General features: G+C 42.2%; 2 protein-coding genes and 1 non-coding gene across 3 annotated transcripts; 1 reads left to right on the plus strand and 2 right to left on the minus strand.

The window, feature by feature from the left end:
• Positions 1-2,970: 2,970 nt before the first annotated feature.
• Positions 2,971-12,411, plus strand: ints4 (integrator complex subunit 4). The gene is made up of 24 exons (XM_035679982.1): positions 2,971-3,120; positions 3,723-3,917; positions 4,089-4,206; positions 4,527-4,633; positions 4,739-4,853; positions 5,252-5,337; positions 5,746-5,796; positions 6,097-6,185; positions 6,352-6,472; positions 6,884-6,955; positions 7,189-7,363; positions 7,749-7,954; positions 8,021-8,163; positions 8,611-8,726; positions 8,937-9,070; positions 9,253-9,407; positions 10,094-10,187; positions 10,313-10,393; positions 10,484-10,614; positions 10,684-10,743; positions 10,952-11,111; positions 11,208-11,351; positions 11,509-11,629; positions 11,884-12,411. The coding sequence occupies exons 1-24, from the start codon at positions 3,067-3,069 to the stop codon at positions 12,072-12,074; spliced, it is 2,919 nt and encodes a 972-aa protein (XP_035535875.1). The 5' UTR covers positions 2,971-3,066; the 3' UTR covers positions 12,075-12,411.
• On the minus strand, positions 12,405-13,600 carry aamdc (adipogenesis associated, Mth938 domain containing). The gene is made up of 3 exons (XM_035679983.1): positions 13,426-13,600; positions 13,117-13,212; positions 12,405-13,027 (listed from the first exon to the last, which is right to left on the minus strand). Exons 1-3 carry the CDS (start codon positions 13,555-13,557, stop codon positions 12,887-12,889), a joined length of 369 nt encoding a protein of 122 aa, XP_035535876.1. The 5' UTR covers positions 13,558-13,600; the 3' UTR covers positions 12,405-12,886.
• A 445-nt stretch (positions 13,601-14,045) lies between these two features.
• On the minus strand, positions 14,046-14,204 carry LOC118342280. Its single transcript, XR_004797469.1, has one exon. It is a non-coding gene; the product is annotated as a U1 spliceosomal RNA (small nuclear RNA).
• Between the last annotated feature and the right edge of the window lie 1,204 nt (positions 14,205-15,408).

Raw genomic sequence — 15,408 nt, forward strand, 5'->3', positions numbered from 1 at the left:
TGACACCTGTGGGAAAGATTTCAAGTGCATGTCAGCATTTATTGTACACCAGAGAACACACACAGGTGAGAAACCATATTCATGTGACACCTGTGGAAAAAGATTCAGTCAGACATCAATATTGAAGGATCACAGTAGAACGCACACAGGTGAGAAGCCCTATATTTGTCAGATATGTGGGAAAGGTTTCGGGCGCGGCAGTAACTTGAAAGCCCACACGAGAATCCATACTGGTGAGAAGCCGTTCCCTTGCAAGATCTGCGGGAAAAGATTTGGTTACACGTCGGTGCTGAAAACTCATCTAAAAATCCACACACGTGGTAATTTGGGCGGCTATGGTTCGGGAGGTAGAGCGGGTTTTCCAGCACTCAGAAGGTTGGCGATTCAACCTCTAGCTCCTGCTCCCTCAACTGCATGTCAGAGTGACCTTAAGTCCAAAATTGAACTCCAAATTGCTGTGTCATCAGCGTGTGATGTAGTGTCTGTTCAGCCTTTGCAATCAGTATATGAATGTGTGTGAATTTGCAGCATTTCAGCATCATTTCAGCTTTGTTAAAACCACATATGAGGACACACACGAGTGTTTGGGAAGTCATATGAGAAGGCACACAGGTAAGAAGACGTGCCTTTGCGAGATCTGCCGATAAGATACTTTGATGCCTCGTGTTTGAGAGGGTATTTGTGGTCACACACAGGAAAGAAGTTTTTAAGAGACGATTCAGTTCTAGTAGTGGTTGTATTGTTGCGTTCAAAACTCACAATAACTCACAGATAAGAGGAGCCACATAAGTGCAACACTCAATGAAAAACACTCCTGCAGTAACAACATCTGTATAATTTAATGTCAAATGTTTTATATAAATAGGATTTAGATATTTTAGTGTGATGGTTCCCTTTATATAACTTTATTTTTTATATTTCTGGGCTGCTGGTCATAATGTTTTAGATAGATAGACTTTATTGATCCTGAGGGAAATGTAAGGCCGATCGATGTATATTTCTGTTGGCAACAGTATTTATTTGAAGCAGTCGTAGTTACACAAAGTGCACTGATGTGGATGACCGATTGTGTGAATGATAATATTTTTTCAAATGTCATAAATATGTATATATATTAAGTCCAGCATCTTGTGGTTTTTGTGGTTATTGTCTCAACAGTTGTTGACTTATGTCTGTTTATGTGCCGGGTCACGCCTCTTCTGAAGTTCATTTGTCAATATTTTATAATAACTAAACAAGCTTCATACAACTACTGTTAATGCTTCGTCTAATGATGATCTACAGAAGATTTGGTAGAAATCAGACCATGAAGCTTTTTGTAGCTTGACTAACCATCTTTCTAAAAAATAGAAATTCAAATTAGTATCAGTAAAGCAGAGGTTAAACATGTAATCTGGGAAGAAACATAACCAAATGTGGCAAGAAAAGTGGGACAGAGAGGAGAAAGGGACGCGTCTTTGTCAAATTCAAAAGAGTGTTAAAGTTACTGGGGTTGGCAGTGGACAAAGGACAGAGGAAACAGTGATGTCAGTGTTAAGATTGGGGCACTGCACTAAACAAAACCCTGAAAATGGTAGGGAAACATCAGACAGGCTGATGTGAGGAAAGAAGAGTGAGTGGAACATGTAGTTTTTAATTTGTAGGAAGTACGGGACAGAGAGAGAGAGACTGAGGGAATTAATGTGGATGAGAGAGCACAGGTTGGGATATTTTTGGGGGATATCTCCTTCCTTTGGGTTCCTGCTCATGAAGGAGGTGGAAGGAAATGAGAAGGTGGCAAAACAATCAATAAAACGACAGCAAATTACCACAAATTACATGTACCATTAAGTAAAGCAGAAGTTCAAGAATCATCAAGAATCAGAGACGCAAAACCTGGCATGAATACTGCCAATGTGACACCGGAAGACATCTAGAATATACAAAAACATGTAGGCATTGGTGGATTACAGAGCAGGAGCCCGGATAAAGAGATCATCATCGGTCTGAGAATAGGACATACATTAAATCATACACTCGTTATAATAAACCGTCTGTCACACATGTACTAATGGACTGCAGCAAATATGAGGGAGGATGAGGTCCAAACTCCTGGTTATCGACAACAACCCCTCCCATCCTCTATGTGACACTGTGGCAGAGCAGAGGACTACTACATCTTCGTTGGAGCGCTGCAGGAGATCTCTTCTGCCTGCTGCAAAAAGACTCTACAACTCCTCCTCCAGCTGGATCCACAGGTGGATGTTAAAATCACACTATTACTACTTTTTATTGTACAATGTGTCTATTTTTATTTACATCTTCCTACAGATGTTTACCTATTGTTTTTTATTCTTTTGTTTGTTAATTTATTCTATTAATAAATATCACTTTATTTTTGTTGTTGTGGTCACTTGTTTAACTGTTTCTCTGTTGTGTTTGATTGTGAACTGCAGTAACGTAGTGGGGGACTGCGTTCGCGCTCTCCCATGATAAAACATGTAGAAAAGAAATCATTTTCAAACCACTAATGTACAGAAAATATAAAGTCAAGTGGTTGTAACTCTTCTCCATATTCTCTCCTGTTATTGTCAGACAGTAATATACCACACACAAGTTACCTTCACTTATTCAGACACATCAGAGCAACAATATGGAAAGACTTTATATTTATTACATGCTCTATTATTTATTACCAAAAGCTTTCATTTAAAAAACATGTAATTAATAAATAACATTAAGTAAGTTGGACCATTACACATGTTTAAATAGTTAAATATTAAATCAAATGAAGCTTAATGTTTCATGTTACAACATGTAAATGACCCAGAAGTATTAACAATAAATCAGATATAAATCTGATGTTGACATGATTCTCAGTTTGCACATAATTAAAGAATAAAATAATTTAGAGTATTTAGAAGGAGGATGTTTTAAAATGTTGCCTAAGATGCAGTAACAGTCCAGCAGGTGGCGACAGTGCGCCTACGAGCTGGTTGAACAACCTCCGTTTAAACCAGAGGAAGAAGAAGAAGCAGATAATGTTGTTGTTAGCCTGAAAGCTTGACTCAATATCTTCCTCTGAACATGGCTGCACACCTTAAAAAGAGAGTTTACGAGGAATTCTCCAAAGTTGTCCAGGTGAGTGTAAGAAAGCCTCTTATTGCTGCTCGCTGTGGGCTGAAAACAAACGATTAAAGCTCAAAATTAACCTGTTAGCTGATGATAATCGGCCGACTAACGTTAACAGAAACGCAGTTTTATATCTAATGTGGGCCACTAACTGTCTTTAATGTGACTAAATCAACATTAGTTAACGTTATGAACACGTTATTGAATGTTAGATAACTTTTAGTAGCGTTATATTGAATAAACAAGCTGCCTGTAACGTTATTGTGTGTTATAATGTTACACTTATTCATCCATTAACTGATCCTCTGCTTTATATAAATATCCTCAACATCTGATGGGACCTTTCCAGGAGGGCAATAAATTATGTTCAAGATGACTTTATTTGTCCCCAATTTGCAGTAAAAGACAAGACATTCCTCTACAAAAATATAAAGTGAAGTAATCATATGGAATTAGTTTCCTATTATGTCTTTAAAGTGCCACCAGTTGCATCCTGAGGACAGACTTTATCTCGAGTCTGCTGTGTGAAGTGAACCATCACTGTTTAGTCACTGAGAGTTCGTTGTTTGTAGAAATGTCTTTCAGTTTCAGCTGTTTTTTTACGCCCACAGATTCCTCATGAAGAAGCTCCGGCCAAGAAGCTTCGTCTGTCCAAACCCAGCAAGTCTGCAGCTCTGCACATTGACCTCTGTAAGGCCACCAACTCTACGGATGCCCTGCAGTACCTGCTGCACTTCGCACGCAAACCTGTGGAGACGGAGAGCGTGGAGGGTGTGGTCAGGATCCTGTTGGAGCACTACTACAAGGTAAAGAACTGAGCCGTGACCAGGAATACTTACTTTATTTAGAGCTTTGTAAATATAAAGATAATCTCTGCTGAGTTGTAAAAACATAGCCTTTAATTGCAAGAGATGTAAGCACAATTTACAGTGTGTTAAAGTTGCACAGAAGTGATGCTGCTGCTGTCCTCTCTCCAGGAGACGGATAACTCGGTGAGGCTGAAGATTGCCTCTCTGCTCGGTCTGCTGTCCAAAACGCAGGGCTTCAGTCCCGACTGCATCGTGGACGACGCCATCAGCACACTCGGCAATGAGAGTAAGACACATTTACACGTCTTAATCTCAGAGTTTTTACTCACTTTATTTATTTAATTGTTTATTTGCATAGGGACAAGCATGTAGCATAAACAAAAGCCACCACAGCATTTATAGCCTAAGGTGATCTGCAATGCCCGACCAGATGGTAAAATTACTGTTTTTGTCAGTGGAGTCTGCTGTGGTCGTAGTGCCCATTTGTTTTGATATAGTGGCAGTGAATTTGGTATATTTAACCTTTAAAAACAATAGACCACCCCTCCAAAAACACACATTTTAAAAGTTAACAAAGTGTCTGTTTGTGTTCACTCTGTTCTGCAGAGTCCCATCAGGTCCTCGCCCAGCTGCTGGACACTCTGCTGGTCATTGGTACACAACTACCTGAGAGTCCTACAGTCAGACAGAGGCTCATAGAGGTGGCCTGCAAGGTGACACACACACACACACACACAGTCTGTACACAGCACTCATCCACAGGACTTTCTTCACAAAGTATCAAACCTCTTTTTCTCTTTTCTCTTTCTTCCTCTCAGCACCTGTCTGATACGTATTTCGGGGTGAGGAACAAGTGTCTGCAGCTCCTGGGATGTCTCGGCATGGTGGACATTCCTCTGACCAAAGACAACGAGGGATTGGGCACATCATTAGGTTTGTACCATTGCAATGTTCAATATGTTTAGATGACTGAACTGTGACTGTCCTTATTTTAAGATTCAGTATGTCCCTGTTCTTAAACTGAATCATGTGTCCTCAGTGCCTTTTACAATGTATTTATAATATAATATATTATAACAACCTTCAAGAACATGTATTCTGTCAGGACAGTTTTTTTTCTTTGGTTTTGTGTCAGAATTAATTGGATTGTATGTTTCTGTTGAATTTTACAAGGTTTGAAAATGTCTGCCATTAGTCAGAACTCGAGTTAACTTTAATCTTTAAAATCACCTCTTAAAGCTCCCATTGATGCATCATTATCATGCTTTGAGTGGTTGTGTGATGTGTTCTCGTGGTTCTGTTGCCTTGTGTCATTTTACATGTTGCTCCAGGAGGAGTGAAGGACGTCCAGAGTATCATCAGCGACTACTTTGGAGACCAGGACCCAAGAGTCCGCACTGCAGCCCTCAAGGCCATGGTAGGACGCCGCCAACACCTTTACTCACCAAAAGCTTCTAAACTCTTTTTATTTTTATTTTCCCATTGTTAACCGGAGTGTTTCAAATTGTTTTGGCTTGTTTTTTTACATAAATTCATACAAAAGATAATGCTATATAAACACTGATCCAAGCATCATGGGACAGGGGAGTGGACTTCCAGCAAAGTAAAGTTTTTGTCAAGCCAACAGGGTCCAGAAGGCCACAAAGTCTGCTTCAATGTTTGGTCAGACCACTTGTATCTGGTATTACCCCAAAGAGTGCTGTTAGTGAAACTGGATCAAAGGATATCTGACACTCAACAAAAAAAAACCCAGTCTACCTTTATTTCAGTGGTGAATCTTTTTGTATAACTCCGCTCATTCTCTGTTCTACTGTTTGTTTCCCAGCTTCAGCTCCATGAGAGAGGAATGAAGGTTCATGAGATCATCTATGACCAGGTAATAGCATTATTTATCTTAACTGAAACCTGCCAAAGTAATGGAAATCCTAGAACAGACCTTCCTCACAGTGGACTTTTAGACTTAGTGTTTAGTTGTTCGTGTGAGTTTTACTGTGGTTGTTGTGTATGCTAGTGCCTGTACTATTTCTGTGTGAGAATAAAATTAATTAATGATAAAAATAGCAAAGTGTCTGATGTTAATCATCCTCGGGTGGTGTTGTCCATAGCAGACAATCACAGCTACAGTGGCTGTAAAGGTTGAACACGTGTGTGTGTGTGTGTGTGTGTGTGTGTGTAGGCCTGCAGGTTGCTGTCAGATGACTATGAGCAGGTCCGCTCTGCAGCGGTGCAGATGGTTTGGGTGCTCAGCCATTTGTACCCAGAAAGGTGAGAAGATGTTGATGTTTAGACCGACTTACTATCAGTTTAGCTAAAAAATAAATGTTAATTTACATTTTTAAATTTCCAGGCAGCCATTTACTAACTGATTGGCTGCAGCAGTTTGTAGTGCCTTTGGCTGTCTTGTACATCACCGTTCTGTCTGTCCAATCAGTATTGTGCCCATCCCGTCATCCAATGAGGAGATCCGACTGGTTGATGATGCGTTTGGGAAGATCAGTCACATGGTCAGCGATGGCTCGTGGATGGTCCGGGTGCAGGCTGCCAAAACACTGGTGAGACAACAGGACAACAAACACAGTATTGAGTTTTTCACAGTTATTTTTATCCTTTATAAAAACTGCTTTTCAGTTGAGACCTTATAGACAGTTGTGGAAAAGATATTGACACAGAAAACAATAAAGAATGCTACACTCTCACATTTCCACTTTTCTACTGATTCTAAGGAACTGCAGCCCCTTTAGGACATGTGCCTCAACTTTTATGGCTTTCTTGAGAAGAACAATACTCTAACTGTCAAAAATGGCCTGATTACCATCACATTTTGTAAATCAAATTTCACAGTTTGACGCCTTTTTAATATGACTTTTAAGAGTTAATGTGTTAGGTACTTCATGTCTGAAAAGGGGCTTTGGATTGAGACACAATGAAAAGTTAAACATGTTTAATCTTTTCTCGTTTGTCAGGGATCGATGCTGCAGGTCAGTCCGCAATTTCTGGAGCAAACGTTGGATAAGAAGCTGATGTCAGATCTCAGGGTGAGTGATTCGAGTTTGTTCATAAGATATCTGCTTTATTTATAAAAAAAAAAAAAAGAAAGGGCCAAGGCGCTCTTCTGGCAAAATAGTTGAAAAGCCTTTTATTCAGATGGCTGGTTCATGGTGAAATAAGTAAGAAATAGCCATCTGAATAAAGTCTTTTCAAGGACATATAAAGAATGTTAATAAGCACACCTCCACTCACTGCCTTTCCTCCACTTGTCTGTTTCCAGAGGAAGCGTACAGCCCACGAACGGGCCAAAGAGCTCTTTACTTCTGGAGAGTTCTCCTGTGGCAGGAAGTGGGCTGATGATGCCCCCAAGGAGAAACTGGACACAAACACTGTCAACCTCATCGCCTCAGGCGCCTGTGGTGCTTTCGTTCACGGCCTGGAGGACGAGATGTTTGGTACGTGAAATGTGGTGACGGGTGCATTTGTTTCTTATCAGATAGTTTTGGTTCAGATGTAAACCAAGCCCAAAGGTTTGGTATTTTAATGTATAATAATGATTTGGTAGAAAAACATTTTTGTTGCCAAACTGAGGTTTGTCCCCAAAAAAAGGCCATCCAGATACTAAATGTTTTTAAGGCTACTTACCACATAGTATGTGATTTATTCCAAGGTTTTACACTGTCGGCACCTTTCAGTAATTCTAAATTAAAATGTAACATCTAAGAAAGTGAGATAATATAAATATATATCTTCTACTCAGGACTAGTTTTATTGATTTTACTGCATTGCTTTACTTATTTAATGCTGTCTGATTTGAGTCTGTCTTTAATATTACCTCAGAGGTCCGTATTGCCGCGGTGGAGGCGTTGTGCCAGCTGGCTCGCTCGTCTGCCAGCTTTGCCGAAAAGTGCCTGGACTTCCTGGTTGACATGTTCAACGACGAGATCGAGGAAGTGAGGCTGCAGTCCATCCACGTGCTGAGAGAAATCTCCACCCATATAACACTCAGGGAGGACCAGCTGGACACTGTGCTGGCTGTGTTGGAGGTACACACACACACACACAGGTCAAACATATATGTACACGTTGCTGAAATCACTGTCGATCTCCAGGACTCGTCTCGTGACATCAGAGAAGCTCTCCATGAATTAATTTGTTACACCAACGTCTCCACTAAAGAGTGTATCCAGCTGGCTCTGCTGGAGCTGCTGAAGAACCTCAACAAGTATCCCACCGACCGCAACTCCGTGTGGAAGTAAGACTCAGTGTGTGTGTGTGTGATTTGCAGCTCTTATGAGAAGTGATTAGATTCTTTGAGTGAAGACATTTTGTTCAGGACTAGGATTAGGAAGGTGCACACTGTGACACTGTGGTGCCTTTAAAGGGTGCTGCAAGTTATGTTCATTATCTCACTGTGATGTAATAGTAGTGGTTAGTAATATAAGTAGTTTCACCACATAAGGAAACATTTTCAGGTTCAGGACATGTCACTATAAAGTTAAATAAAATTGAATGCACCTTACAAAATAAGAAAAGTAATGAAACTGACAACCAACTACATCAACATTGTGAAGAGTGTTTAGTGAAGAGATGGGGATACCATAAAACAAGTCTAGGGTTTACGAGTCTTGCTGTTGTGTTTTGTTTGTAAAGGAACTCCATAAATGATCTGAAGATTGATTGTGTTTCTTATTTTCTTCAGGTGTCTAAAGTTCATGGGTTCCCGTCACCCAACGCTGGTGCTGCCGCTGGTTCCCGAGTTGCTCAGCACACACCCGTATTTTGACACACCAGAACCTGACATGGATGATCCGGCCTGTATCCTTCACACATCCTAAAAATCTCAAAACACACTGACGTTAAAGCCACGTTAACACAAGTCAGCCAATATCGACGACAAAGGGAGAAAACATAAAATCTGGAACATATCTGTCATTGTACAGACTTGTAACGTGAAAGTCTGTTATTTTTTTCACATTAAACCTGTGAACTGGGTTTTTCTCTCTTAACTCTGGTTGTTGATCTCAGACATCGCGGTGCTCGTGTTGGTGTTCAACGCTGCCAAGTCGTGTCCCACCATGCCGGCGCTGTTCTCCGACCACACCTTCAGACACTACTCCTACCTGAGGGACAGTCTGTCGCACCTCGTACCGCCACTGAGGGTGAGACCTGGAATACTGTATGTTTTCAGAATAAGGTCAACGGTCATATTACTGCATGTCAACAATACAGACGGTTCTGATGCCAGATCAGTTCACATGTCCCATCCACAGCCAACAGACCCAACCACAGCCCTTTACACAATATTTACAGTCAATGGTGTAACTGTTCTCCTGTGTTTTAGTTGCCGGGCAACGGTCTGGACTTGGTGGACTCGCGTTGTGGTTTGGGTTCTGTGGAATCAGCTCAGCTCTTCCTTCAGCAGAGTCTGAACAGGGTCAGCACCATCCAGAACCTGGAAGCACCTGGAGCCCAGGACCTTCTGGACTTCACCATACGGTACACACACACACACACACACACACACATTGGCAAGCAGAGGAACTTAAATCCAGGCTTTTTTCCTAAATAGTAATTGTCACTTTTGTAGTCTTTTTCTTTTATTTTGTCCATTCAAGACATTTGGAGTAAATTGAAGGAAATGCTGTTTTAAAAAGTATTTTTTTAAAACCATACACACTAATAGTGAACAGTGTATTCAGGTAATTGTCAACCAGCAACCAGGTTTTGGTTGTTTTTCACTGTGGCCGTTGTTGTCTCCTCCACCAGCACTGAGACGAGTGCGTCGTATGTAGAGCTTCTCAAATGTGAATATTAATGTTCTTGTATCTTTTGGGTTGTAGACAAAACAAGACATTTGTGGACTTTGCTTTGAGCTTTCGGAAACAGTGATCAACAGTTCTCCCCATTTACTGATATTTAATGGACCAAACAACGTATTGATTCATCGAGAAAATGTTCAACAGATTAATTGATAATGAAAATAATGGTTAGTTGCAGCCCTAGTCGTATTCTGTATTGACTACCCTTCAGAGGTCCTTGTTTTAATGTGTCACAGAATGGATGTTATTTGTTGCTAGTTAAAAATCATTCAGCAGAGGTTGTTTTATGATCTAAAACCTACATTTATCTGGTGATGTGGTGAATGTAACAATTTAATTTCTGTCTGTCTGTCTGTCTGTTAGAGACCTGCGGCGGCTGGGGGAGCTGCAGACAGAGCTTGCAGGAGCTGCAGATTTCTGTGCTACATACCTGCGCTGCCAGCTGCTGCTCATGAAGGTAGGAGTGTGTGATTTTGTCTGGGCAGCCTTATGTTACTTGTTTTAGTATGTAAGGGCGTTTGGGGGTAAATATAACATTAGTATCAGTTTAGATTCACAGTAAGAACCTTAATGTTTCCTCAGGCTCTGCAGGACAAGCTGTGGAACATGGCTGTCCCTCTCTGCCTCAAACAGAACGTCACCGCCACAGCAGCAGCTCAACAGGTCAGCACGCTCTAGTGTTGGTATTATCACGCCTGTGAGAGCATTTCAGGGGAGTTTTGTCTGTTAAACTGTGTGTGTTTATGTTTCCAGATCTTAGAGGAAACCTACAAGCTGGAGTTTTTATACAGCGGCTTGGACAGCAGACAGGTGGCCACTATACATCATGTTCGCCTGCAGGCCAAAGCTCTGCAGCTCATTCTGACTGCTCGCACCAGACAGGGGTCAGTACACCATGTGTATCATCACATACGTTTAAGAGTTCAGTTTCTTAGTTTGTCTTTTCTCTTCAGGTTGGATTCTCTCATCAGCAGCTGTGAGAAGTTTTTGCAGGACATAGAGTCTTTTCAAAGGTCAGTTCCAGATGTGTTTGAACTGAATGTTGCTTCTCCATGTTTAATTTTGACCCTGATGGGGTCATTGTGGATCTCTGAGTCCTCTAGATACAGAGTAGCACAACTAAAGCATTTGAGAGTTCCCTAAAAAACTTCTTTTATCGATGTATGTTGTTTATAGAACAGTTGGTTAAAGGACTAATTCCACATTTTCTGCCACCCCCAGGCTGTTTCTGACTGAGCTGCCCCACCTCCAGGACAGTTTTGTGGACAAGCTTTTGGAGCTGATGCCCCGGCTGTCGTCCTGTAAACCAGTGGAGCTGGTGAAGATCCTCCAGACGACCCTGAGACAGAGCAGCCTGCTGCAGCTCAGACTGCCTGAGCAGGTATACAAAAATAAAAAAATGTTTGTCTACCCAACAGCAGTGATGTATGGGCTGATGAAGAGTACTTCTCATTTACATTTGCCTGTTGATGGACAGATCCACCGGGCGACAGCCACCATCATAGAGCCGACAGGAGAGTCTGACAACCCACTGAGGTTCACAACTGGCCTGGTGGTGGCGCTAGACATTGATGCAACGCTAGAGCACGTCCAGGACCCCCAGAACAATGTGAAAGTACAGGTCAGTGTGGTGTACAACACAATAACTATCCATTTCTGAGTTAACAAACCTTCGTAGGCTCTGGAAAGCAATGAGTCATTGCTGCTGATTCTGTTGGTTGTTGGTGCTCATGCCTGAAAAAGAAACAACTCAGATTGAAAGGTTTCTGTCTCTGCAGGTTCTGTATCCAGACGGCCAGAGTCATGTGATCCATCCTAAACCGGGAGACTTCAGAAAGCCGGGACCTGACAGACACAGACTCATCACACAGGTTTACCTGTCACACACAGCATGGACAGGTACAATACACACACCCATTATGTTTCAGTGTCAGAGATTCACAGACACTTCTGCAAATGATCCACCTGTGCATCTTCACTCACAGCCCATCTTCCCTTCTTGATACACATTTCAGTAATAGAGACGTCCTTCAGGATGGCGTGTTGATATCAATTTCCGTGTCACAGGCAGGCGGATGGAGACGAGTTGGCACAAAATGGAGAAATGAGACAAGACTTTTTCCTTCATTGACTGCTCCGTCTTTCTCTTTCAGAGCCGTCTCAGATTGAAGTGCGCCTCCTGTTAGCCTACAGCTCCTCTTCAACCTCCCTCTCCTCACCCTCCAAGCTGGGATGGAGTGACAGCATCGACAGCCTCCCGACACCAGAGACCGCCGTAGAGGGAACAATTCCATTCAGCAAACCCGTCAAAGTCTACATCATGCCCAAACCCGCCCGGCGCTGAAACTGAAAACAAAGGAAAGGCCGACGAAGCTTCCTGGCTTATTTTTTTTTATTTATCAAAGAGGATGTTGGCTCATCATCAGCCATGTGACGTTCATTAGTGTCAGCACATATTTACATTCACAATAATTCACCTTCTGAATTCAACACTGGACAGAAAAAGTGAACCAATTTCTCTTTTTTCTTCAGAACACAGGGCAAGAAAATGATATGTGCATAAAAAAATTATTTATGGTCGAGTCGTCGGAAGCACAACAGTATTTCTTCCTCATGGTGTGTTTGTACGGGAAATATTTTTGTATGTGTTGTTTCTTATAAAGACAAACCCATGTGATGGAGATGATCCAGTTTCTCTTTTTATTTTGTGTGGCAAACAAGCAGAAATACATTTTCACCTCAGGAAAAATGTATTGTACATTTATTATCAACACCACCACTGATGTGATCTGTGTTATTGTTCTATTGCACAGTCCACCACATTTAATAAGTAACTGTTCAAATTCCACAGAACTGATCATTCTACAAGCAGCTGGAGTCAGATATACCAAGGCCTCCAGAAGTGATTTCTCTGAGTTTACTGATATATATCAGACTGCTAGATTTCTATTAGCTTTCTAAAGTTGCCAGCACTCTTCTGGAATCAGAGCTTGCCCACTTTAAATGTTTCAGTTACCCTAAATCAGTGCTCTGTAGTCATGCTGAGAGCTAGAAGAGGCACAATGGAGAGTGTAGGCAGTTGTACACTACGGGCTGCCCGCCCCCCCATACTGTGTCGGTCACCCCAGAGGGTGCAGCAAGGCGAGGGTGAAATCATCAACAGGTGGAGTGGAAGACCCCGCCCACCTTTGCGCCCTGGCCAGCCAGTTTGTTGTATTCAGCCACGGCTTTCTCTGTCTGCAGGACTCTGACATCGACACCTTTCTGCTTCACAAAGTCCACAGTGGAGGAGGGAACCTGAAAGAAGGGACGACGTTGCTGAAATTCTCAATGACTGGTATTCGTTTTTACCTCTGAATAAACTGGACTATCTGTAGGTGTTTTACCTGCAGAGCCTCACTCATGCCTCTGCCAATGACCAGCAAGTCTATTCCCTTCTTCAGCACCTCCTCCAGATCAGCAGGTTGGACTCCTGGGTGATGCTGCGTTGGGAAAGAGTTAAATAACATGAGCACTGTCATCCCTGTTAGAGGGGAAACCTCTGAGTTATGCTACAGTTGTATGGCCTACTTCAGCTTCAGGGTATGTTGTCCAACAGTTAACCGGAAACAATGAAATTTGAGTAGACAACTGTAGGTTCTTGTCAATATGCATTCCTGTACATATCTATGTATTAGGATTCTGGTTCCACTCACATCAGTCCCGGTCTCTCTCCAGTCCCAGGCCCGGCTGCCTCCGGGCCAGACCTTACAGTCCTTGTAGCTGGAGGAGCAGCCCTTCACCTTCATGTGGCCCCAGGAGAGAGAGGCGATCTCGGGAGAGGACATGTTATGTGCGGATGCCTGTTGTAAGACGAGGAAGAGACACAGATGTAGATTATGTGTACATGCTCTGCAGAGTCATTATTAAATAGTGTTCCAAAAAAAGCTTGAAAATACTTTTAAAAAGGGCCTCTCATTCACCCACACAGCAGCGAACTACCACGACAAAGCACTGGAGCGTTGGAGAGAAGGACACTTAAACATGTGGGGATTGAACCACCATATTAAATATATTATAGATTTGTTATACTACTAAACAAATCAGCTGTCTGTAGTCTTTATGGTCTTGTAGCTGTCCAGAGGGAATTTTCTCTGTCCTGCAGATTTGTTGCTTCAGTGCAGCTTTTACCTGAGTTACCTGAATGAACTCTATTCTGCAGTCCGTACATATTTTGTGAGAAATACATTTACAAATTATTCTTATATGCTTTTTTATCTGTAGCAGTATTTTAAGCAGTTAGATATCCTTTGTATTTTATTTTCTACATGTTTAACAGGGGTCAGCGCGAACCCCCCCACTACCACAAATTTATGCAGTCGAGATTCCCACATTTGGGAATTCGTTGAGGTCAACCCAACCGGAGTGCAATGGTCAGGCCTCACCAAGGTGAACCACCTTCTTGATCATGGTATCTCCCCTGCCAGGTAAGTATGAGTGTGCAGCTCAGAGACAGGGAGCTCTCTCACAGACACAGCCACAGCACACTGACTGACGGTGCTAAGAATCTATATATGACTAAAACCAGAGGATGTAGAAGCTGAGTGAAACTGCAGAACATAATACAGAACATACAGTTTGGATCTAAAGCTGACAAAGATTATTTAGATTTTACTTGATATATGATGGTTATATTTCCCATAATGCATTGCTGTGTCCCCACATCAACAGCTAACCTGAAATCACCAGTTGTTTCTATTTTATCTCCAACAAATGAACAACAGTCCAACAACAAGTTCAAGTGAGCCAAAGCTGAATCAAAGTGCAATCAGAGGCTGTTTGATCCACATTTACAATCCAGAAAAAAACAACTAAAAACACAAAAGACACTTTTTCTCCCACACTTTACAACCACTTCCTGTCTCTTTGTTTACAGGGTAACTGAATTCCTGCTACTGCCACCTACTGGTCTGCAGTGAAATAAGACTTTAACAATAAAGTTCAACAGCAACACAAACTGCAGCCTCTAAAATGATCATACAGTTGAATCAACACAAACTGAACATTATGTGTTTATTTATTTATTATACGCTGTGGTTTGCTGGGGAGGAGGCATCAGGACTTGCGGTGGCAACAAACTGAGCAAGCTGGTGAAGAAGGCCAGCTCTGTGGAAGGGATGGATCTGGACAGTGTGGAGGCTGTGACTGAGAAGAGGATGAGAGGGAAGCTGAAAACCATCATGGACAACTCCTCTCGTCCTCTCTACACTGAGCTGAGGAAGCTCAGGAGCACTTTCAGCCACAGACTGATCCAACCTCGGGCCTCAAAGCGGTTTAAAGGCTCGTTTGTACCATCAGCAGGGGCGTATTTAGTCATTTGGGGGCCCAAGGCAAACCCAGTCATTGGGGCCCTCCACATTCTCGTACTGCACTGACAAAAGTTTAATTCTCACCTCAACACAAGGTCTTCAATGTGGTCACTCTCCACTTCATCTCCTCCTCGGCTGACACTGACAGCAGTGCTACTACTGGCTCTTGCTGTTGTCGAGTACCTAGATTCGGTGTCACTGTGAAAAAGGTTGACACCTTTTGTAGTTTTGATAAAAACTGTTTACCTTCCTCTCGCCTTCTCCTCTCCTCCGCTCCACTGGGATAACTCCGCTTCATTTTTCTCAACTCAAAACCGCGCCAACAAGTTT

Source organism: Morone saxatilis, unplaced genomic scaffold (assembly GCF_004916995.1).
Source record: "Morone saxatilis isolate NCDOM2014 unplaced genomic scaffold, NCSU_SB_2.0 Contig8, whole genome shotgun sequence".
NCBI classification, from domain to species: domain Eukaryota; kingdom Metazoa; phylum Chordata; class Actinopteri; family Moronidae; genus Morone; species Morone saxatilis.

What these genes read in the sequence shown, in the direction of transcription:
- ints4 (XM_035679982.1), top strand. Translation starts at nt 3,067, where the DNA reads ATGGCTGCACACCTTAAAAAGAGAGTTTACGAGGAATTCTCCAAAGTT. An exon ending in TCATAGAGGTGGCCTGCAAG is followed by an intron (nt 4,634 to 4,738) that starts GTGACACACACA and finishes TCTTCCTCTCAG; the next exon opens with CACCTGTCTGATACGTATTT. An exon ending in AGCCATTTGTACCCAGAAAG is followed by an intron (nt 6,186 to 6,351) that starts GTGAGAAGATGT and finishes CTGTCCAATCAG; the next exon opens with TATTGTGCCCATCCCGTCAT.
- aamdc (XM_035679983.1), bottom strand. Translation starts at nt 13,557, where the DNA reads ATGTCCTCTCCCGAGATCGCCTCTCTCTCCTGGGGCCACATGAAGGTG. An exon ending in GGAGAGAGACCGGGACTGAT is followed by an intron (nt 13,213 to 13,425) that starts GTGAGTGGAACC and finishes TTCCCAACGCAG; the next exon opens with CATCACCCAGGAGTCCAACC. An exon ending in GCATGAGTGAGGCTCTGCAG is followed by an intron (nt 13,028 to 13,116) that starts GTAAAACACCTA and finishes CCCTTCTTTCAG; the next exon opens with GTTCCCTCCTCCACTGTGGA.